Here is a 25,649-nt window from a genome sequence, read left to right on the forward strand (position 1 = left end):
GATTTTTCCTTGTCCCAGGAAAGCATATTCCAGATAGACCGACGCTGAGGTAAGCTATCAAAGCAATCTAAGCCTATCCTGGAATTGTCCTGATTGGTCCTGACAGTTTAATGACAATATGCCTAACCTTGTGTATGCAGAGTGCCCCGCTGCATCCATCAAACAAGAATATTTGTATTAGATCATGTGTCAAAAGGTTGTTATGACCAAGTGTGTCTTCCACAGAATCTATGATTATCAGTAATGCCAGTGGAGAAAAATAAGACTTTCTATTGCTTTCTTCGTGTAGGAAACTTGGAGAGATTCCTGTTTCCACCTCCAGCTAACTCTGTGAAAATACATAGTGATAAATCCAAGTATGAAATTCATCTACAGCAAGAAATCCTTGATTAACATGAAAACAGTGACATGAGGGAACTGACAAAAATAAGCACCACTGCACAGGTGAGCTGTTACTGACCATGGGATAGAAGTTTACACAATGCATTATTTGTACTACCTGGATCTATTTCTAAGACACACTCCAATAACCACTTTCCCTCCATTTGTGTGTGTGTGTGTATAAATTTTACTCTTTGTTCCATTTATTAAGCAGATGCTTCTAATACTCTTTAAACATTCAGCAGCAAGCTGTGATAAATCTTCCTACTTCTGTAACAACTGGTTTGTGCCCAGAACATCCACCATCAGCCTCTTATACCATTGCTGCAAGAACACGGGAACATCCTTCTGGCTTCCAGAACAAGTTTACAGAAAATAAAAATAGAAAATTGCCCCTCTCATTGTTGCTACAGTTAGAGGAAGTTGTCAACGGGAGGTCTGCAGCCAAGCAAGTTTATCTTGTAAGTGTGTTTTCTAAGTCAGGAATAGAAACTGAAATGTGGGAAGCAATTGTACAGAAAGAGGTAGTAGGGATAGAGATTACCATCTTGTGGGAAACCAAGTGACTCTTTGGAAGACATTCATTTCAAAAGACACGTGAACCCTTAAAGATTTTGTCACAGGGAAGATATTTGCTTGGAATTTTCCCCTTTTTTCAATGCATTAACAACTTGAAATACTGCTGACATATGCTGGCATCTGACTGACACGACAAAAGCACTGTACGCTGCTGCAATAAAAACACCCTTGTGTTACCCGTATTTAGCTTTTGTTTCTCTTTCTTCAGCTCAAGCTAGCTGGAATGGAGACAGCCAAATGTATTTAGTCCTTGGGACAAGGAAGTCCTGGCATACTTCAGGAATATCCTCCTTCAAATATGCTGGAGGGTGGAGACTGGAAATCCACACGCTCCAGTGCATGTGCAATTAGCATCCACGTGAGGCAGGGCTCAGGTGGATCGTTCCTCCTGCTTCTGTGTACCTTCATATTACAGCCCAGGTCCTCGTCTAACAACAACCTTTGTGTTTCAAGGAGATCAGCTGGATTCTGCCTGCTGAAAACAGCTAAGGATCTGCTCCTTGGCTCTGGTCCCCGCTGGGGCTGCTGGGAATTCCCATGGTGTTGCAACAGAGGACGGACATGCTCCTTTTCGTCTCCAGCTAAAAAATAATGAAAAAAATAATGTTTTTAACTCCCAGAAAGAGCGGCCTCTCTAAGTTGTGTTCGGCAGTGCCGCCAGGAAGGAGTGCATAACGAACAACAAAACAATCTTGTGCCTGTTTGTCCAATGGCGACATCTGTATCGTGTTAGCAATGCACAGACGCTTGAAATGATAAGTCTCTCAGGTTGAACTTAGCTGTGTAACTTCATTCCGTGCATGCAAGTAGCTTATAATTCTGCCTCAAGCCTTCTCATTACTCTTGCCTTCAGGATGAAGTTAGATTCTTCTTGTCATGGAGGAAAAGAGCTGAAGTACAAGAGAAAATTTCATCTTTAATTAATTTGTCTTGGTCCCTTATGCTTCTGAAATAATACTAATGCTCCTGAAGTTAAGTATTCACACGGATATTTGTTATATGCAAGTAGACTTTCTGAAGTTTTATTTGAAGTACCTGTAATTCTTAACCTATACTCCTCACTAATACATTTTTATTAAGGATCCCACTCACCACATATGTGAATGTGAGCCAGACAGCGGGTTGATACTCCTGGGCAGTGTAAATAAAATTGATTAAAACACACATCAGCACATCTTCAAAGTGTGAAGAGGGGCCTTTCAAGCAATAGCATCACACTTTCTTTGAAACTAGTGGTAGCGGTGCAGATACTCAGCTGGTTTGAACTTGGAGAGCAGCACTGAACCGAGGGGAATTATTTCCCTACCGTGGTTAAATCTTAAAAAGCCTGTGCATGTGGGAGTCAAGTTGCACCTCATTTTGTGAGAGCTTCAAACCTGACGCTTTCAAGGACAGTCTTGTGGGAAATAAGAAAGGTATTTGTAGAAGGGTGGAGATGTGAAGGCATCTGTTACAAACCAGTCCACAGGTTGCCTGAACCCATACCACAGTCCTTGCAACTCTTTGTTCTCATAAGATTTCAAGAGAAATATAAGTGCTGAACACATCCAGAGCATTACATAGCTTTAAGGCAGTAACTTACACCTCGTGGTTTTGCAATGAGCATACATGTGTTTTGTCATCAAAACCATGCAGGTACCGCATAGCCCTGGTAGAGCGTCTCTTTCCCCCAGATGTTAAAGGTTAAATCATGCAGTGTCTTCCAACTCTTAAAGGCAAATGAAAGTGCTTAATTGGCCCAGATGTAGTCACTTACACAATTATAAAGCAGAATAAGGTAGCTGACATTAAAGGCCATGGATGTGGAATCCATAAAAATGTGATAACTTGTTCCAGCTGTAATTTCCCAAACAGCAATTTTCATGACTTTTTCTGCACATCATTCCCATGAATTCATCTGAAACATTGTATGGTGGTCAGAAAACCAGAAAAGAGCTCACGTTTCCCATTTCTCCAGAGTAGTTTCTGGGGCCAGATACCCTTCCAAGAGCAGCTAGAGGGAGATAAGATCTGAATATAGAATTTTCAAGGAAAAAAATATCCTTTTGTAGGGTTAAAAAGAGCATGACTAGCTTATTCACTTCCACTCCTTCACCCTACTGTATGCAGTATGAGAAGATGGGCATCTCTGCCACACAAGAGAGCTCAGTAACTAATTCTCAACATCTTTCCTGAGATGCTGCAGAGCCCTATTTTCACCAGACATAACTATGTGATTACTTACCCAGTTGAAGAAAAATGAAGAAAACAAGACTTAATCAAAAGAAGGAAGCTGGAGCAGAATTAAAATAAATACTTGCTTTAACCTGTCTAGCTTTATCCTTTTCATGACTTGGACTAGACAGGCTATTCGCAACCTATTTGCCCAGGGAGCATGAAGTAGGTGTATGTCTATAAAGTAGACCCTTCCCCCTGAAATCTCCTTATGGTTTATTTAGGACAAGAACCTCTCCATCTCTTAAGAACTCCTTATTGGGCTATAGTGGCTACTGATTTCTAAGCCAATTTTTGCCACCAGCTACCTATGCTTGTACAGATGTTCACAGAGGGTACAAAGACCACTAATGCTGATAGACATCCCTCCAGGGCTTACTGACCTGATTTAGAAACCACATCTCACAGAGTGATCTTGGCCCTAGCCGGATCATATCTGCTGGTCGACACTTGAAACTTTTATTGGCTTGCTTGTGCGAGGTAAAGTATGCCAAGGCAGTCATGCCAGTAAAAGCTCAGCAAGAATACACAATTATAAAGATGCCTTTCACAGCTACAGCTTATTTCAGCCCCCTCACTGAAATGAGATGCAATATTACAAGAACTTTCGGTAGAGCTGAGTTCATACTGGGGCTGTTGCTGTTACTGTAGCTGTTTTAATTATAATCATGCAGTTAAAGCAGAAAAAAAAAATCTTGCACTATCCTTTCAACTGAGAAGACAGGCATTTTTCATCACTCCTCCTAAAATCATTTCCCTCTGTTTTGAAGTTTGGTTTGAGGCAAGCACTCCAGATCCTCTGTCAAGCTTGGGTCTCTTTGATGATCCCTTTCAGCTCCTGTTCCGCTTTATTAATTGAAGCTTAGTGCAGTAGGAAATTTGGCCTCATAAATTTTAGAAATGCTGTGTATTTATCTAGTATTACTATAACCTGAGATACATTTAAATTTTTGATGTCACTAATCACTTCTTTCATACAGAAAAACATGCTGCCGTGGTGAAACTATGATTTTTTGACAGGAAAACATCAAAGAGGAACACCAGGGAAGTGTAAAGATTTCCTTCCTTTATAATGCTTGTTGAGTGATACATCTTTGAACAAGTCACTGACATGTGTCCCTCCTTGTTATAAAGTATATAACAAAATGAAGGCACCTCACAGGAGCTTTCTGAGGACTCGCGCTTGTAAAGCCCTTTTGAGGATGAAAAGCATTATATAAGTCTTGAGCGCTAATCTCAGGCATGTGGACAAGTTGTGCACATTCAAAGTAAAAACCTTTCTAATAACATCCATCTGCATCTTGAATACAAGAAAGAAATTGTAAGACAGCCTGTCAATGATCAAGGCTTTTGCATGCAGCTCACCCTACTGTTTGGCCGCTGGCCAGCCCTGAGAGTCCACAGAGGAAAATGGCTCTGAAGGAAGGAATGCGCATGTTAAGCAGAGGGCAGCTTTTGTGAAGGGTGAGAAAAATAAGGCAAACACCCTTGGCTGCCAAAGTGCTCCCTGGTACACGGAGGAATGAAGTGAGATGGAAGGGGAGGAAGAAATGGCCGTAGGCAGGAGCCCTCTCTTCTCACTAAGAAAAACGCTAGCCTGTATGCCCTAAACACTGAAACAAAACACATTTCTACTTCAGGACCAGGCCTGCTTTGTGTTAAGGACATTTCTCTGTGGAGAGGCTGGAAGAAGTCCGGGAAGGATTTATTTGGAGTTGCAGCACCTAAGCCAACCAAGAATGTATGCTGACCTCCAAAACTGTATTAACGCTACCACAAAGTCCTTCAGAAAGGTTTTTGGGTCAATGCAATACAATCCTGAGAAGGCCCCCATGGCTCTTCTTCAGGTGCCATGACCTGTTTATTCAGCAGGACTTCCTTCACTGCCAGACTGGTGCTGCTAGCATGCAGGGCACTGACTCCCTGAGTCCTCCCCTAGCACAGCGTGCAGAATCATCAGAAAACCCTCTTCCTTGCTTCCTCTCTCCAGTCATGTGTAGATTCATTTCACTTAAGCTGTGCCCCAGCTGTACTGCAGCAAACACAGAGTTTCAGCCAACAGCCCTCCTTCACTTCCCACAGCATCTCAGTCTCACATTTTTCCTATGATGCTTCAGGCACTACCTCAGATGCAGCAAGGTTTAATCAAGTCATATACGCAGGAATTAAACTAATAACGAGAAAATCTCCATCTATCATCATCTATTTAGAGAATTTCATCTGGAAAGCTTTCTAGTCTCCCATTAAAATGTTTACGTGCCAGAGTTTTCTCCTCTAATAAATTGGAATTTACCTTTGGGTAGTGCCTTTTATTCTAATAGCCTGTCTTTACTGAAAAGTTGATTCCAGTCATGACTCACGTGTTGTCTTTCATTCAAATTCCTGCCATATCCAAAAAGCCTGGAATTAAATATTCAAGCGGCTTTTAATTCACATTATCTTACCACAGATCAATTCAGCACGACTCATCAACTAACACGATCAATAGTTAATGTGGCTGTACATCATCTACATCAGGCTTCTCATAGTCCTCTTGCATCTTCCTACAGTTTGCTCCGAGAGCCCATGGGTGAGCTGGGGCTCACCAGAGCATGCTCCATAGAAGAGTTTAGTCCACTAAAATGAAAAAGAAAAAAAAAAATTAAAAAATGGAATATGCTCTCAGAAGCGTTGAAGATACAACAGATGAGTCCTGGTAAGGTTTCCTGCTGTGGTATATCGTGCTACTAACTGCAGCGTTTAATGTTCTGACCTCCCCCTCCACAGCAGGGATGGCAGAAGGGCACGAGCCCTCAGCTCAGTTGCTCCAGCCCCCAGTCTGGCATCTTAACCCCAAATCTTTGCAGCTGGAGCTGAGACGCCACACTACGGACTGCAGGAGGAACGATTCACCTCAGTGGGAGCATTCTGGTCTTTGGAGGAAGGAGAGTGAGGGAGCTACCCACCGGTGTGAAACCACCACGCTGCACCCAGACAGTGGCTCCAGCACAGAGCCGGGCCCAAATAAATAGCAACAGTGATATCTGCTACCAAGAATTCCCAGTAAGCAAAACATACAGGTTCTCTTTCAGCCTTTCAGCAGAAAACCCTACCAGTGAGCTCACGCATTCTTTTGTATCATAGATTGCTGCATCCAGCTACCAGAGTAGTTCATTTAGAAATGTTTTAAGACAAAACACCTTACCAGGTCCAAGTAGGCAGAAAAGGCAGAACGCATGCTGCAGCGTTGCCTCCTTTCTGCCTCCATCTCAGAAACACAGCCCTGCAGCAAAGTGGCTCCTTTGCATGGCCTGAGGGAGTCCTGACACCTGCCGTGTGGCTGCTTCAAAACTAGATGCACTTTTGCAAGCCTTTTTAATGAAATTAGTATTCTTGTCACTGCTGAAGATTTTGAAATTGTATGATCTAATCTGTAGTCCACCAACCATAAGGCACTTGTGTTTTCTTGTATTTTATCTTTCCATGACTTATTAGGCTTTTTATATACAAAATATATCTATGCCAGTCAGAAGGGTGATTTTTTACTCTCCTAAATAGGTACATACCATTGACTGTAAAAGAAGTTTGTACAGTGTAAAGATGCACAAGAAAAGTAAAGGCTATCCCCCTTCCTGTAGGGAGCTGAACAATGCCAGCTTCAGCAGATGGAAAGAAGCACAGCATCACGTGCAAGCACAACACCTCTTCAGCTACGCTGGTACTCGAAATGGCTAAACTTTTCCACAAAGACGAGTGGGAATACGGAGCCAACCCCTGAGCCTGACCCCAGAGGCAAGGTACTGCGGCCCACCGCCAGTCAGTGCGGACGCCAACTGGAGGCTGCACCCAGGGAGGCCCTGGCCAGGCCAGGAGGAGGCTTGGTGCACCCCCACCCGTGTGATGGAGAATGAAGCCATCTGGCTGCAAGGCTCCGGGGAAAGGCTGCAGGGGAGGCACAGGGAGGAGGAGGAGGAGGAGGAGGAGGAGGAGGAGTGAGGAATGGGGGAACAGGCCTCAGAAAGCAGGGGAGAGCTGACAAGCCAGGCTGGGAGGAGCAGCTGGAGGGTCAAGAGGAGGAGCCAAGAGCAAAATGCGGTTGAGCAAGTAACCCAGGGTGATTCAGAGCCCAGTGTCCACCAGCCTGGGTCTTACTCAGAACATCAGAATTTGCCAGAAGTCATGCACCGACAAGCATCTCCAATCACACTCTCAGATACTCCCCATTACCCTGTAGGGAAGGTTGCGAAAAAGCAAGCTATTTTATTGATACTAAAAGAAAGCCTCAATACACAAATCAGAGCTGTCACACATGTTTAACTGGAGTGTCAACGAACGTTGTGTTATCCTTGATTACTTGTTAATTAGAAGTCTTATCAGTTCAGATGTGGTTGGAGACATATTGGAAGTCTCTGCTGAGCGTTTTTAATATTACACATATTGCCGTGGCAGAGAGGGTTTGTATTACACCACCGCAGTCCCTTTGGGATCGCACACCCGTAGGAACGGCTCGCGCCCTAAGGTGTTTACAAATGAAAGAAAAAAGAGGAGACAGCAGATGGAATCGGCAGCTGGAGTATCTGCAGGAAATAAGGCAGCTCTGACAGGCACGCCAGTGAGACTTTTATCTGGGAGTCTTATTCCGTATCTTTTGCCAGCACACGCACACACAAAAATAATAATAATAATGGGTGAACCAGAGAAAAGGAGCTCTAGAGAAAGAGCAGCATGTGCTCACAGAGATCACTTTCATGGCCTGGAGCATCCTGAAGAGTCATAAGTGATGTTGCCATCATTTTAGAGAAAGAACCCACTGGGCAGCAAATGGCAATAAAACCCCCAGAACATCAGGGTCTTTACAACTCTAAATTCCTAAAGACAAATCATTTTACTTGTTAGCAGGCAGTTTCCTGACTTATTGCACCCGTCGAGGTGTCAGCTGAGGATGTCCTGACGTCATGGTGTCAGGAACCTCATCAGAGCCTGGGGGAAGATATGTCACAATGCGCCCATCCCCAGCACTCAGAGGAGGGGACAGCCAGCCACTGTCACCACGATGGGCAGAGGAACCAAGGTGCAGAGGAGCTGGGACCCTCCCCAGGCAGGGAGGGCCTGCTCCAAGCCTCCATCCCCTACAAGAGCCACCAGGGGCTTGGCTCTGGTGGAGGCGAGGATGGTGTTCTCAGGTAGGTCACGATGCTGGGATCCCCCACCCCAAAAAAAGGTCTGTTAACAGGTGCCAATCTTTTTATTTCATTGGACAGTTTGAAACCTAGAGAGAAATCTCTGTCCTTTAATTGTTTACATAGTTTAGACCAAGTTTGTAGGTATTTTTCAAGCATAACGGATTATTTATTGTGCACAAGACACACACGTGCACACACACCCAGAGATGCTGATGTGAACTGGAGACTTATTCAATTTGTAGCTTTTGTGCTCTGCTCAGCAGTTCTCATTCATTACTTTAAAAGCATGCCCTGCACCTGCCTATTGATGAAACCCCCCTCGCAGGGCTGGGGAAGAGAGCGTGATTCTCTTCTGGGGATCTGAATGAAAGCCTCCTGCTGACAGCAAGCAAGGATTCCCCAGTGTTCCTGGTTAGCCGCAATTACTGAGATGTCTTCCTACTACAACCTCATCTGAATTTCAAGCATATCAGCTTTAAACAGCAGGCTCAAGAACAAAGCTGATGGACTGAAAAAAAAAAAAAGTACTTTTTGTATCTGAATTTGTCTTGGGGCCTGTTTTTCAATCACAGTGTGAATCACGACCATCACTCACTGATTTTTGAGTAAAAATTTAGAGACTATACATTTCAGTGCACTTGTATCTTGTAATAATTAAACAATGATGTTAGAAACTACTTCAATATTCTCATTCTTCCTCAAATTCCAAAATACTACAGACAATATCTGGGTGGCATATATTGTGTCAAAATACAGTATATTCATGTCATTATCACTGATTGTATGGGTATATGCCCTTCAAGTTACACACTGCAGTAGTTTTCTGCTCTGGGGGTACAAGTCACAGGAATAGAAAGACTGCAGTTTGGGGTCAGATCAAGAATTTATATAATCCAATATCCTTTCCAAAACTGCTCTTAAATCTCAGTCACAGTTTTTGCTCTACAGCCTCTTTGCAGTGAAAGGTGACTCAGTTTGACCATGAACTGTGAAAAAGAAATTCATTTGAAATTTTAAATCTATTCCTGGCTATTTAATTCCAGTTTTTGTTTTATGAAATGTTGCAATTGTTCCTTATTCACCCCCTTCAGATCAGTTATTATTTAATAGCTCTCTACTACAGCCCCTTCAGTCACTTCCGAGAGCAGGAGAGAGTAAAATTTATTCAGGCTTCTTGAAAATGTAGAGTCAAATCCATTTGCTTTGATTCCACATTACTGTTATTTATCAGCTGCTAAGATTAACAGAGGGGCACAGGCAGATACGTACACCCACACCGATCACTTTCAGTACCTTTTCTCATTTTAAGAAATCCTTTCTTGGGACCGGTAAGAATGGGGAAGCAGAGCAGCACACAATACTCCAGACAGAGGTGCAGCACTGATATATTCGGTGGCACAATACCTGGAGGCTGAGTTGCCTTCTTGCTGTGACCCAGCACAACACCATCCCCACCCTTTGTCAGAAGGAGCAGGTAGTGGTGTAACAGCACGGTGTAAGCTGTGCAAGTAGCAACTGGTGACAAGAACAGCCTGCCTTATCTGTTCAGCTCTTTTACAGCATTGCTAATACCATATAAAAAAAAAAAAACACCACAAGGCAAGTTTTAGAAAAATGTCATGGTGGATAAACCTATTTTGATCCAACCTCTGTGCTCCTTACTGAACTAAGAGTTTTTTCTACCAAAAAGCTATTCTACCCTGTCTTTTTATCTAATATCATGAAATTAATGGTAAGATTGCTGTTACTCCCAGTGGATGGTGGATTATTATCTCTTAGGAGCATATGTTTTCTGCAGAAAGCATTTTTCCTCAGAAACTAATCTCGGAGAGTGCTCTGGACCCTTCTTGCTGACTGTCCTCAATCGAATAGGGTTGCAGCAGCATTGTGTGGCACCAGCATTGCTCCTGTGAGGGATTTCTGCCAGGCAATTCTGAGACAAGAGTAACAGTCAAGGTTATTTTTAAAACACCACAAGTAACTTAATCGTGGCAACATAATCGCCAATCAAGAATGCACAGCTTGCTATTAGTGACACTGATATCTTGTAAAATGAAAAGCAAACTGCACCTGATTATTTATAGGGTTCTGGTGCTTGTAATGAAACAAGCACGTTATTGCAGATCTACAAGTTAGCAGATTGATGCAAAATTAACATGTTATTCATATGCATTATATGGCTCTTGAGATAAAGAAGCAAACACCTACATTTCAAGTCCCTAATAATCTGGATAGGTCTATGATTACTGCTCCACTGCCAATGGTTTAAAAATTAGATTTTTTTTTTAATTACCTAAACTCCTTAAAAATAAAATGGGATTTATTTCTGTAATAGTATCTGTAAGTTTCTTCACTCTGACTTCAACAAAACAGCTGTCTCTTTTGTCATGATCTGATTTCTCAGAAGTAGCATGCTCACATACCTCCACAGTTATGTCCTAGCATTTCTACCAGTTCAAGCCAGGTCTCCTGACCCAACTGGCGACCTGAAGGTTAAAAGGGGTTTCTCCTTATCTCATAGTCTCAGAAACCATTGTCTCAAGGAAGCAAAGATGATAAAACAGACAAACAAGTGGTAAACCTGACCTAGCAGGACTTCTTCACTGTATCTTTTCAGTCTTTCTTGCAGAGAATCCCGATTTAACTGCTTGAACGAGGTGACAGAAATGTAAAGTTAGCTTTTATTTCTTCTGCTGTCTTCCAGCCACAGGCTCTGAATCACAGTCAGTAGAAAAAGCTGAGCAAATAAAAGCAGAGTTAAATACTACTTGAAGTACGCTCAGCTGGTATATGTCACCTTTGGAAGATATCTAACCAGGGTGTTAAGATGACACTTCTTGTGTCTAAGTGCCTCGTTATCTTCCTAGCATATATGTAAGGAAGGAAAGTACTAAAGAAGAAACACGACTACTTAGGGACTGAACTCACAAACTCTGCACAGAGCATGGGCTATTTGTGATTTCAGATCCTCCAGGAGGCTCAGATGGGGAGACCTGAGCCACCCTTCAGCACCTGCCTTCCTCCACTGATGGCCCTGGCCCCAGGCCTGCAGGCAGCCCCACCAGGGACCCAGAGGCATTTGCACCCGCGGGAGCACAGCTCCCGGTGCTGCTCCCCGTTCTCCTCGGGGCGATGCTGGCTTCAGCGCTCCTGACCTTCGGCCACCGGTTCCCATCTCGCGCTGTTTGTTTTGGCACAACCGTTTCCCTCCCCCAAGGCCACATGGAAAATGAGATCAGTGAACTGATGTGTGTTAAAAATAACCAGGGAGGAGAAAAAAAAAAAAAAAAGCATTTTACCATGTGGTTGAGAAACAGTTGTTTCAGAGCAATGGGCAGCCACGGGTAGGCAGGCAGAGCAGCTGAAGCTGCCTTCACTGGTGCCAATAAAAGGTGTGTGGCATTACATCCAGCCCTGGCTGGGTACAAAAAAAGAAGAAAAAAAAAGTGGGAGACAGACAGTCTTCTGCCTCCGCTGTCCCTCATGAGTGGTTACCCCCAATTACTTGTTGCTACTTGGTGCTTCTCAAGAGGAGATATACTTAGTGAACAAAAGATGGAAAGCAGTTTATGATGCTGAATCTCTTCCTCCACCTTCTGAAGAAAATAATGGAAATAAAACAAGCCTGAAAGACATGCTCGCATTTGGAGTAATGTTTGAAATTATAGTCTGCAAATAAGAAATCTAGCACTCAGTGTGACTTGGCTTATCACTTTTAAGACAGAATAGAAAGCTGGTTTATCTTTGATTAGGTTTTCCATGCTTTTAAACATACCCAGCTAGCATGTGTGCTTGCTAGGAAATGAGACTGCTAGGAGTGATTTATTTATTTACACTAAAATAATAAAATTTGATGCCCTAACTTATAATTAATATTTCAGCAGGAACGACAAAACCAAAAAGGAAAACCAGTCTCAGTGTTATTTGAATAACTGTCATTCTTACCACCCTCTCTCCCCCTGTTCATCGCTCTGGGAACCTACCCACAGCTTTCTCCAAAACCTTGATCAAATAAATATGTCTTTCACTCTGCCTAGAGAATCAGCGCATCTGGACCAAGGGAGGGAGCATACTGCAGAGATTTCAAGTCTCCACAGAGCACGCACTGCCAGCAGCGCTTCTCTTTATCTGACCAAGAATAGCCTGCTCGAACGCCTTTGCTAAGCCAAAACTGTTGAGAGGCAGTCCCTCGGGAGCGAAGCCAGGTTTTTTTCCAGTGACAGATATATTCCATCTTCATCCTTATTAACGGAACACTCCTAATTGATTTCTTTGTTTACTCTTTCCCTTATTCTGCAAAGAAGAAAGAAAGTCTAAACTCTGCTTTCTGTATGACAAACATGAAGGCATTCCTTACAGAACATTAATCACAGTGGGAAGCACTGAGAGACTACTTGACTTTCTATTGAATTACAGTTCAATTTCTACAGATTATCCAAAGACACTGTTTCCTCTGAAGCCCGGATGAACAATAACACATGCAATTAGTGTAGGTTCTTCTGCAGAAAGTGGAATGTACTGTCAAATGAGAGTTCAGGCTATGGAGACGAAAAATAATAAACCCAATGGAAAAATCAGGACGTAGTTCCAACCTGTATTTTCTCTGGCAGCAAAGTAGATTTAAGAGGTTCCTGCTTTTTATTTTTGCACCAATGACACAGTTCACTGCCTCTGCAGTCATGCCAATGTGACTGTTTGGGGGCTGTGCTGTAAACTGGACCACTGAAACAACTTAGTAAAACTTCCCTGTCACCTTTAATTAGTGAAACAATGTCATAAATTATCATGGCCCTGTCACGCATAGCTTGTGGATCCACACAGTGCATCAGCTGTTAACTCAGAGTAGAAGGCTCAGTTTATACCTGCTTTGCAGAGTTTAGCTGCTGCAAACATGGGCACAATGCTAAAGGAAGCAGAGCATGGGCTACCCAAGCCTAGCGTGTGGTTCCAGGCAGAATAGGTCTGAAACTGGTTTTAAAAGGTGCCCTTCCATGGTAAGGCAGTCAAAACAAAATCATCAGCCTTTACTGAGAGACTAACTTGACTTTTAACTGGGCTATCATGGTCTTTGCTTCAACCGTCTCTGCACGTAGTGATCTATTTTAAGTTAATATGGATCCTGAGAAGACATATGGCTTGAAAATGAATCCCTTGCCTATGATAGGAGTCCTGTATTATCTACACTTGAAAGTTCAACTGGATTAGCATATAATTATAGAAGCTATTCTGGAATGACTCCCCAGGCATTTCACAAAAGGAGTTCCTTTCTGTTCCTGTTTTCCTTCATTTCCAGTAGTTGCTTGGGAAAAACTCCATGTGAAAACTCACCCTCCTGTTTTGCACCTTTATTTTCTGCCAACTAGTAGTTTGGAGGATGTATTTTTTTTCTTCCTCAGCCTGCATCAACATAGCTAATAGCCAAAGCAATAGCATAAATATCAGTAGACCAGCAGGGAATTGGTTTAAATCTATACCAGCAATGAAATTGTCTGGCATCATCATCTGCTGCTCCAGTAGGAGACTGTGTCAGCACACTCTTAATGGCTTGTCCTTTTAACAAAAAACATGGCTTGTGGCTTTTCCAGAGGCTTTCCTCTGCTTTATGACTTCCCATGCTTTATGATTTCTCCTTGCGACAGTTCCAGAACTGAGCCTGTGGTGTAAGAACTCTGCTTGATACCCAAAAACCTGTCCTCCATCTTAACCATTAAATATTTCTAGAGCTTTCCTTTTTTTATTATTTTTTTTTCCTAACAAACATACAACAGGTGTTTGCTTCTCAGCTGAAAACCTGTGTGAGGTTCAGCTGGCTGAATGATATTTGGTGAGTGAATCCTTACAAAGTCCAAATAATAGAGGTGATGGTGGGAACGGTAACAAGAGTGTCCTTTCAGTCAGCTGTGATCTTCACAACTTAGTCATGATAAACTTGGGATATCTTTTTTGAAGCTACAATTCAAATGCTTTGTAATAACCATAAAGGCAGACACTGTCTTCATATGCTGACAAGATCTAACAACCCTCGATTTGGGCAGTAAAAATATCAATACTAATCTCAGACTGTAAATCAATGCTGCGAGGACTCTGGTGATTTATGAGTTCCCATAACACTCCTTTGCCCTGTCTGCACAGCTGAGAGGCACAGCCTGCAATCATAAGCCTTCAGGTTAAGTTTCCAGATATCTATGTTGTGAAAGCAGTTTTCAAAATACATGGTTTACTTGTTTATATTTAGTCCATAAAGTCTAAACAGCACCTCATGAACTTCGCAGCACCCCTTGCTAAAGACATGATAGCCTCTGTTTTATGGACAGTGAAATGATGGTGTGGAGGCTACTGGTGAATGAAACACTGAGGTCAGCTCTGAGCCTTAGCATCCACCCTCCTGTCTTGATTTTCAACCAAAGAAAACTCAGGTACTCAGGCTGGCTGGGAACTGTGATGCTTTCCAGCTAGGTGTCCCACCTGGAGGCTCAGAGGACCAGGAACACGGAGCATAGCTTTGCTTCAGTGTTCTTGTACTGTGTCACTTGGATTCGCACCTGACCAGCTGTAATATATATTCACACCCATTTTGCTTTATAAAGGCATACCCTTCCTCAATTCTTCAATAGATTTCCTTGTAGACATCTCTGAATGACCTGAGAAGTGTCACTTAAAAATCACTGGGCTTCATTATTTCAAGTGTCTTTGCACTCAATGACATTTTAGCTTGACAGTGAACTCGATTAAAATGAATTAAAGCTACTTTAATACTGGATTAGAAAGCCTACAGTGACTTAATTTAGTAAACCAAAGCCACTCTATATTTATATCTTCTGCTAATATATATTCATTTCATGGGCGCGTTTGTATGAGTAAAACTTAAAGTACCATTTTCACAGGTGTGCATCCAATCAAAAAAATTTGCTTTTTGTTTTGTTTCATGCCTTGTTTCTTTTCCAGTAGCCATGTTTTTAGAGCAGGAATAGGAAATATTTCAGTGAAAAAAAGCCTTGTGTAACCCCCACTCCAGGAGACACTCTAACAAACGTATAACTGGTATGATATCCTTGCAAAGTGGAACACCTATATGATTGTTGCATTATAAGCAAGATAAAAGGAAATGAAGTTTTTGTTGCTCGACTGTTTCAGTATGCTATCTAAATAATTACTTTCTCCATCTTTCCTGTCTCTAAGGCCCAGATGCCATACGTGATCACAGAACAAGGAGGGCTGAACACACTCACTACATAGGAGAGACATCTCCAGCAATAGAGGGTACCAGTGATGCTAACTACTTGTGGCGGCCAGCCTCCTGTTCACGTGCACCACCTCGCAGATCTGACTGCCCTGGAGAAATTGGGTGGGGTGTGAGAGAGCTCAGCCATTTTGCCAGGAAAAATCTCCAGAGCGGAGCACAGATCAAGGTAAGGAAGATGTCAAAACTGAAAATACCACAACTCCAGAAGGCAGAACAAAGCTGTGCTCTGTTTTGCAGTTTCATCCTGAATTGTCACTAAGGCAGAGACCATTCATGGCCTAAGCAAGGAACAAGAGAGAATTTTGTACTTTGATTAAAGACTGTGTTAAGCCAAACATCAGCCTGTAGAAGCTTCTAGACATAATTCTGGAACAGTTTGCACAAATTCAGGCTCCTAGGTAGATGCAGATGCCTGAAAAATAACCTGATTAAACATCCTAAAATAATATAACATATGCTTCAAAGGGCTGGATTTTTCCACATGGCTAGAGCAGAGATGCAGGGGGAGCTGCTCAGAGGAGCAAGCTCTAATGTGATATGAGCCATCGAGTGACGCAGCCTGGCCAATTCCCAAACACTGCAGAGACCCGAAGCATCAGGTGTTCAACCTCTGTGTGACCAGAGCCCTGCAGGGCTTGCATGCTCACAGACATCTGGTAGCTCTGCAAACCCGCATGTGACTCAGTCCTAAGAAGATCCTGGGGAGCAGAAGTAGCTAAGGAACTTCAGACTCCTGAATTTCTTCTTGTTCTTTGTTTTGAACCCCTTACACATCCAGCCACAGCTGACTTCAGGGTAATTCTCATTTGCACAAGGTTATAACTAAAAGTCCCATGGCTTGATTTCTGAAAACAATATAGTTGGTTGTTGTTTTTTTTTTTTTTAATATATATATCATATTTTTTCTTGTATATACACACACACAAATTCACATATGATGATACAAGTATATTTTAACATTTGTATGTTTGTTGTGCTGTAATTTTAGAAGCCCAAAATGGGCTTGAGCCCAAAATGATTAGCTTAGGGCTGTATGAATACATAATACTAACAGTGTTTTTGCCCTAAAACAAGCTTTTTCAATATCTAAGGTACTCTTACATTGTTCTGCATTGCCCCCCCATTGCACGCCATATCCTTTCAAGTATACCCTTCTGAAAAATCCAGTTAACACTTTTTCAGAAGGTATCTATGTTATTCATAGTTCTTTGTGTGTTAGACACCATGACGAAAATACAAGTAACTCAATAAAGGAAGACAATGAAGGAAAGAGAAATTGGTCCTTCATAGGAGAAAACAAGCCTGTGGGGCAGGGAGGGAGCTCCCAGAGGGCAGAGCAAAGCACCTAGAAGAAGTAAAGGGAAAAAGAGAAGGCTCAGGAACTGGAAAGCTGTGGTACAACAAGGATTAGGAAACTGCTAGGAACAGCAGATACACAGGCTTTTGAAGAGATGGAAAGAGAAACATTGTCAGGGAGCCAAAGGTAAACATCTAGCTTTTGCACTAGGAAGCTGACGAAAGGTTTCTAGACCGGGAACAAACCTGAAAGAGAGGACCCATCCCACATGGGCAGAGTGGTGTGTAACAATCCCTTCAGGGTCTGTTTTCTATCTGAATTTTCTGCAGTTGTGAAGTTTGCCTTGACTTAAAATCTATTCATGGGAAACCAGTTTCTGAGTTTGTTTTCTGTGCTTCCTGAGCATCTGTGAAGAGAAGTTGTAGGGCCACCTTGAATCTGTAGCTGATTTGTTGTCCCCTCAAGTAGAAGTGACAAGGCCCCGGCGTTATCAGCTGTGAACAGCTGCCCTTTTAGGTCTTCACGGGATCCTGTTTTCTCTTCCCAAACATACAAACTACTCATCACCACCACTACCTCCCCAGAGAGAAAAGCAAGATAGATGGGCAGATTTTCCTGTTTGACCCTTCCACCTAAAAGCAGGGAAGAGTATTTTCCAGTGTATTTTCCCCTACTCACAGCCATTCAACAAAGGAATGCATTCGGTAGCACAGCATGGAAGTAGCTACAGCTAAAGTGTAACAAGTGGATGGAGCTGCTTGGCTGAGTTACCTAACAATTGGCATTAAAAAGCCTAACTATCAGATACATGTGAAAGGAACTGATAGCTGGTGCTAAACTGATAAATCTTTAGTTTCTAGGAGTTGATCCTTTGTGCTTTAATGAAATGCAAGAAGATAAATGTCAGCAGCATTCAAACGCTCTGCAAGCCTCATTTCATCCCTGAGGACACCCTTTCTGCCCTCACCGTGCAGCACCTTTCTGGGTCAAAACCTGAATCTTAATCAATCGCTCCTATGAGAAATCTGAAGAGATGTACAGTCCTGGGAAGAGTCGCTGTATTGACTAACACCTCCTGCCATTACTCAAAGGAACGTACCATGCCGAAACCAACCTGGTGTGAGTCAGAGCTTGTGACAACACAAATAAGGGTGTGAACACGTATTACACACATCTATAGACTGTGTGTGTTGGTGTGAGTCACACACACACACTAGGTTTGTGATACCACTTTTCAGAAGTCAGTGAAACGCAGCTGAATTCTCTTCCATCTTAACCAAAGAGGGGCACGCTGGCACACTAGCTTTGAGCCACATGTTCTTCAGTAGCCATTTAAGAAAGACTCATCCATCATGAGGAGGTATGTCCCAAGGGCAATGCCATATGCCAACACAGAGTCCAGATTTTAGTAGCAGAGCTGGGAGGGGTTAGGTCTGCCTGATTAACGGGGAAAGCTGCTAAAAATGTGCTCTTAAAACCCGACACCCTCTGCTGCTCTGGTCGCGCAAGAGGCCAGCAAAAGCTGAGTTCTGCACAGTAGACCTAAGACCCTCCTGCCTTGACCCCTCCTTCCCTGGGTGGCAAAGAGCAGTTACATTTAGCATAATAAAACATTTTTTTTAATTAATAGCTGATAATGGAAAAAAGAGTGAACTCTCCAATATAGAATGAGTTTTTAAGCATTCAACTGTTGTTATTTTTTAACATAGTTAACAGATTTTATAGCCTATTTTGTATTTCTAAGTGGGCTTTTTCTAAGAAGAAAAGTTCCAAACCATTTTCTTCACATCAAATCAATAGCAGACATGCAGTCTCTCTCAAATGTCTAAGCATCAGCAAATAATTTCAGTTCTCACATTCCCAATCTGCAGATATTAGTCAACACAGATTAAATAAAATCTGCTTAGTGAAGTTGTAATAAATAGCTTTTTTTTTTAAATAGGAAAAAGAAAGCTTTTAGTTCATTGCTTATCATAAGATCTTTAACAATTTAAGCTAAAATCCAGTGCTTATGCTTACTGTCTTTTACACTGTTGAGATACTCTAACCAAGCATGTCCGAGACATCCAGCCTTATTAGAATAATGTTTTCAAACATATCGTACAAAGTGGTAGTTCTTAACACTGGCAGAAGCATTGTGAGCTAAGACCCCCAAATTTCAGAAAGTGAAAGCACAGTGCATGCTGAACAGTGGTCTTAATGCTGTCACCATAGAGATGACACTTCGCAACCCTTATTTATATCTCCTTGATTGCACCAAACAAATGTGCTCTCTTCACAGACAAATGCTTTTGGTTCCTTGAGGAAGATTTCTCTAGATGACGTTTTGAATAATATCTTTGTAGGGACATAAACACTATTTTGTAGTAGAGTGAATTTTTCAAGATAAAGAATACAGTAACATTTCTGACAGAAGAAAGAAAACAACCAGCTAGAATAAACGCAAAGGAAAATCTTTAGTTAAAGTGATCAGTGGACAGAACAGATCTCTTTGTCTCCACAGAAAAGAATGAAAGAACCTGTTACTTGCATTTGGCCAATGAACTTGAAGATACAGGGGAGAAAATACTTTAGCTAAACAAAAAACATTTTTCTAGGAATTGGAAACCAAAACCACATATTTTTCCTTCAAAATAAAAGAAAAAAAGATGTTTTAAAGCTGTTCTTACAACATTTTTCTTTCTTCCAGTTATATCCATTTTTGCATAAGTTTGCAAAAGTGAGCACAAGTTCACGAACATCATTAGCTGCTTTCCTGTAAATAAAATTATTACAGAAATAACCTATTTCATAATAGAGAAGAAAAATCAATGCAGAAAGCACAGGAAGGCTATGCTCCTCCATCTCTAAAGATAAGTGTCTTTTGTGCCACACAACCTTATCGTAAGAAGTTCTTGTTCTCTCTTTGAGCGATTGTTGTAGAGAAGCAACTTCTCTGACCAGTTAAGTATCATGCACATCCATAGTTCTGCACAAGCCCCCGCTATTAACAAGGAAAACTAGATATAATAGCAACATTCATACTTCATTTTAATACAAAAAGAGACTTAAACACAAAGTTTATACCTTTGGATGAAGGCTATTTAAGTCTAACATAGCTAGGCATGAAATGCCTCTGCTGGTCAAAAGTAGGTGTGGAGTTAGGCTCGTTTTATGTAATTGCAGTCAGCTTCCCACATGTGACTCCTGATAAGCCCCCCCCCCCCCCCCCCTCCCCCCCCATCCGAAGGCAGATTGTGTGTATATATGTGTGCATACCTTGCATTTGGAGCAAGGAGCTGCTGGTTCACATAACAGACCCTTCCCACCAACACTGTGGCATCAGGGTGAGATATGCTCAACAGCCACTGATTTCAGAAGCTGATTAGCTGATTGCTCTGTCATGTTAGCTTCGGCCTCATGCTTGGCCCATATCCCCCAATCCTTGATGTTGCTTGCAATTTCTTGAAACAGCCAGAGTACCTCTCCAGACACAGGAATGTGGGCACAGAGCAGGTGGTACCAGGGACTTGTGCTTTTGACCCTGAAGGCCATAGGAATTCAGTTGGTTTGAGGCTTGTGACTGCGTGAAGCTGAGCCTGAGCAGGCACAGCTGGTACACAGAGGGCAGGTACGCCTTAGGTGCTCTGTTCCTCAAGCTGGGGTAGGCAAAGGTAACCCGGGAGCTTCAGCCTCCCCAAGGCAGGAATTATCTCCCTTCGGTGCAAAAGGCACAGAGCAGTCAAATCTAAATAGAGTTTTCAGAGTGATGTGCTGCTGTTACTTTTACAAGAGTTTTCACACTGAAATGTGCGTGTCTTCCAGAGAAACCCACAGAACAGCTCGGGTTTATCTCCCCTGGCATCTCTGTGAAACAGAGCTGCTACATGCTCTTCTTATCTCTCTACGCACCTTATCACAAGAAAAAAAACACACACACATTCCCCAAAATGTAAGTTGCAGTGACTGCTGAGACAGATGGTCCCAGCACTGCAGCCTGCAGCAGCACCTGGGGCAGGAAGGAGAGTCCTGTCCCCCTCCCAGCCAGGGAAGTGCTGGCAAGCCCCGATCCCTCTCAGCAAACGGGATAAATCCATATGCTGGAGTCCAAGCACCGGTGCCTATACAATGACCTGCTCATAAAGGTTTTAACCAGGCTACCACAGCTCTGTGAAGGAAAGACAGTTGTCCTTCAGAGCAATTGTTGCCCTGAGGTTCAGACGTGCTAGTGCTGCAGACGTGGCCCTGGTTCCCATTCACCCACCCAGAGGGGTCTGTTTTCAGCCCTTGGTTAGGAAAGGGAATGCTTATTTTTTGAAATGTATTTCTGAGTCCTTTAACACAAGACAGACACAGCTGTGTTAGCACAGTCCTAAGGAAAACAAAGTGAAAGAGGAGAACAGCAGAGCAAGAAGGAAGGGAAGGCCCAGCCAGCACAGGTTCACAAAAGGCAGGTTGTGCTTGTCCAACCTCATCTCCTTCTGTGATCGTGTGACCAGACTGGTAGATAAGGGAAGGGCTGTTGATGTAGTCTACTTAGGCTTCAGCAAGGCCTTTGACATGGTCTCCCACAGTATTCTCCTGGGGAAAATGGCTGCCCGTGGCCTAGACAGGTATACTCTTCTCTGGGTAAAGAACTGGCTGCAGGGCCGTGCCCAGCGGGTAGTGGTTAATGGAGTTAAGTCCAGCTGGCGTCCCGTTACAAGTGGTGTCCCCCAGGGGTCGGTACTGGGGCCTACCTTGTTTAATATCTTTACTGATGACCTGGATGAGGGGATTGAGTGTACTCTCAGTAAGTTTGCAGACAACACCAAGTTGGGAGGTAGTGTTGATCTGCCTGAGGGAAGGGTGGCCCTTCAGAGGGATCTGGATAGGCTGGACTGCTGAGCTGAGGTGAATGGGATGAGGTTTAATAAGGCCAAGTGCTGGATCCTGCACTTTGGCCACAATAACCCCGTGCAACTCTATAGGCTTGGGGCAGGGTGGCTAGAAGACTGTGAAGAGGAAAGGGACCTGGGAGCATTGATTGATGCTTGGCTGAACATGAGCCAGCAGTGTGCCCAGGTGGCCAAGAAGGCCAATGGCATCCTGGCCTGTATTAGAAATAGTGTAGCCAGCAGGACCAGGGAGGTGATCGTCCCCCTGTACTCAGCTCTGGTGAGGCCGCACCTCGAGTACCGTGTTCAGTTTCGGGCTCCTCACTACAGGAATTACATTGAGGCCCTGGAGCATGTCCAGAGGAGGACAACAAAACTGGTGAAGGGCCTAGGACACAAGTCCTGTGAGGAGCAGCTGAAGGAACTGGGGTTGTTGTGTCTGGAGAAGAGGAGGCTCGGGGAGACTTACTGCTCTCTACAACTTCCTGAAGGGAGGTTGTGATGAGGAGGGGGTCGGCCTCTTCTCTCAGATAACTAATGATAGGACTCGAGGAAATGGCCACAAGTTGCACCTGGGGAGATCTAGATTAGATATTGGGAAAAACTTTTTCTCTCAAAGAGTGGTCAGGTGCTGGAACAGCCTGCCCAGGGAGGTGGTGGAGTCACCATCCCTCACGGTGTTCAAGAAGCGCCTGGACAAGGTGCTACAAGATATGATTTAGTAGCTTAGTGGGAAGTATTGGTGGTAGGAGGATGGTTGGACTAGATGATCTTGTAGGTCCTTTCCAACCTTGTGTTTTTATGATTCTATGATTCTATGACACTTGTAAGAGGGGAAGCAAACTGGAGGACATGGGCTAGCTCATTGGTCTAAGTATAGCCAGCACAAATTATGAGCTACAGCTTCAATCCTGCTTGAATCCAATGGGTGAAGGAAAAAGGAATTGCCCAAACAGTTGCCAATGCTTTGTAGACATCTGACATTCTTGCTGTTCAATTGTGCAAGACCTGAACAACCACACAGAGCCAATAAAGCCGAGAAGTCAGAGAGAACAATTCAGCCTTCCTGCTTTGTTGAACTCCAGAGGAGCTGTGATTCAGCTATCTGTACCCACTTTATCCCAGCGTATGGTCCAAGTCCTGCCCTCAGACAGGCTGGATGGGAATTTATATAAAGACTGCTCAGGGTGTGGGTGCTGCTGGCCAGCACACGCGCTGTGCTGCACTGCTGCTCTCCCCAAGACAATTGTAACACACGTGGCCATCTCACTCAAGCAAGTTAAGTTTAAAAATTAACTTCTCCTTGGTGGTCAGGCCTCGACATATTTAACAGCGATATCTGCTACCCTGCCTGCGTTGTGCCCCATGATCTCAGAGGCACAGTCTATAGGCACAGTCTAAGTCACGTATTATCCCTGTTCTGTTTCCCATTTGTGTCCTTTAGATGCATTTCAAATACTCCCTTACCTTTCTGACAACTGTTCCTCTGCTTAAAAACAGCTGCAGAGACACATTTCTCTAAGTGACACTTTATTACCTCTCTTGATAATTCTTTACAAAAATTTAAAGGAGTCTAACTGCCGTCAAGCTCTTCATCTCTGCAGCCCCTGCAGAATGTGGAAACAAGTAATGATTGCCATTTTTTGCTTTTTCTAGCTTTGTTGTCACATTGCCACCTAAGTGGACGTATTATATTCTTCCTGCCTGGTACTACACATGTGCCTTAAGGTTAACATTGTACCTCATTTCTGTTTCTCTTTGACAGAGAGGACCCATTTGGCAGGCTGCTGAAGATCAAGCCACACACCAATACCAAAGTCCATGGTAACCACTTATTTATTGTTGAAAAATCACTCTATTTGCTGCTGTATAAGGATGTTCCTCAGGAGCTCCTGGAATAGGCAAATCAATGGCATACTGGACTGCCAAGCCCAACAGATCTAATAAAAGCCTACTGCTGGCACCCATTGCTGCAGAAAACCATTGAGAATAGAATATGTGGCTGATATTTTGTCAAACACCAATAGGAGTATTCCAGAGCTAAACTACAATGTGTTTCAAGCAACTGGAAGAGCTCTCGGGGGAATATTTACCCCCCTTTGAAGAGAGAGCCCTGTTTCATAGAACCCCATTCACTTTTCAAGGAGAATTAATTTCTCCATTTACTTTAGTTAATGCATCTTGAAAGAAATCACAGGTTTATAAAGCAGTAATTAGCAACAATCACCTTCAGCTGGGAACATGCTACAGAAATTGTAGAGTGATAGTAGAAAAAGGCCTTTATGGGACTAGCAGAGCTGTTCCAGCAAAACCATGTATGTGGAAAGAGCTTGTATTGTGTTAGCAATATAAAGACTTCCAGAGGTCCACCATGACCAGGAGCTTTGACTACTGAGGCATTTATAATGGAGACCCAGGTTAAACATGGAGAGATGAAAAGGACTGAGGGCATTTATGGAGAAGAAGAGTTCCAGGGGTTTTGTTGCATCTCCTCTCCTTCCCCCCAGAATTTCCCACTGGGAAATAGAGTACATTAACGTGTGCAAGGCAATGACCTCCACTGGAAAATGGGACATGCTTAAATTCCCTACAACTAGCCTGGGAAGCAGCAGGTGATGACTGAAGTGCATCAACCACCACAGCAGGTCTCCGCATGTGCCCACCAGCTCCCGGGGCTGCCGAAACCCATCCTGCCCCTGCTCAGCAGACGTATCGGCGCCTGCACTGCCTCAGATGCCAGAGCAGCTCTTCCAAGCTGAACTCCATGTTGCTGGTAGTAGCAGCACTACCAGGAACAGATGGGCCAGCTGGTCTTCAAAAGCTGTAACTGCTCCCTAAACTACAGCATGGGTATGCTCCCTAGTGTGCCAGGAGTAGGAAAGCGTTATGAATTTACTGCTTATTTTGGTTATTACAGTAGTGTGTTGTTGAGACTTGCGTAGGCTGGTGACAAGCTACAACATAAAAAGCGCTACCACAAAATCCCTGATCCAACGATATCTACAGTCCATCCCTGGACGACAGCCAATGCTGTCAGGCAGCATTGCAGCTTTGCCATTTTTGTAAAGCACTCATAAAGCATGCACCTTATTAAGCACTTTGAAAGTAATCCTGGTTTAAATTGATCGTTGAACAAAGAAGCAGCAGCTTGCTGTTGGGGAATGTTTTATTTGCTTTTCATCATAGAAAGGTGGATAGGAAAACAAAGTCACCCAAGCTGGAAACAAATAAATTAAATGCATTCAATTAGCTAATGTAATGTCTCACAATGAGGGCACTATTAGAAAATTAAATTAGCTCTTCCTGGTACGCTGGGATTCTTTAAGTCATTAACACTCTTTTTTTTTTTTTTTTAAGATACTGTCTGAAATACACAGGGGATTATTTCTCACCATAGCCTCTTTCTTTTCCTTACCATACCTTTCACTCCTGATTCTCTTCAGTCTTATAATCAGTGCTAATATGTGAAAAGTATTTCTAAGCTAAATAACTGGTGAAATTCATGAGTGCAAGGAACATATTTCAGATTTTTCTAATGGAACATGGTGTTCTCAGAGATCAGTTTGATGAGATGTTGTATGATTTAGTAGATTCACTGGTTAGAAAAAGGCTTTACTCAAACATACTCACTGGTAGCTTCTCATGCCTTTTTACGGCAAAGCAACTGAAAACAAAAGGTGGAAGTCAGGTTTTTTTTGTGCAGGACTGCCCTCGCAATGTTACTCTGAATGAGCTCCATCCAACTTGTATTATGTTAATTAATGGCAGTGAGGCATTTATTGAGGATAGCTACAGAGTCACCAGGAGCACCTCCCTCACACGTGCCACAGCGGCATGCTCCATGTGGTGTGGGGGCAGAGACTGCCCATCCTCTCACGCTGTCCCCATCAGGATGCTGAAGAGCCTCTGGTTAGGAA

General features: G+C 43.1%; 1 protein-coding gene across 1 annotated transcript in view; it reads left to right on the forward strand.

Annotated features, from left to right (window-relative positions):
* The first annotated feature begins 7,950 nt into the window (after positions 1-7,950).
* SPMIP2 (sperm microtubule inner protein 2) overlaps positions 7,951-25,649 on the forward strand; it is a 40,434-nt gene continuing 22,735 nt past the window's right edge. The window contains exons 1-3 of the mRNA XM_080589712.1: positions 7,951-8,336; positions 15,516-15,745; positions 23,498-23,556. Coding sequence (XP_080445838.1) covers positions 8,207-8,336; positions 15,516-15,745; positions 23,498-23,556 — 419 coding nt within the window. The 5' untranslated portion in view covers positions 7,951-8,206. The remainder of the gene's footprint in view (positions 8,337-15,515; positions 15,746-23,497; positions 23,557-25,649) is intronic.

Source organism: Anser brachyrhynchus (assembly GCF_964034855.1).
Source record: "Anser brachyrhynchus genome assembly, chromosome: 4".
Classification (NCBI taxonomy): Eukaryota; Metazoa; Chordata; class Aves; order Anseriformes; family Anatidae; genus Anser; species Anser brachyrhynchus.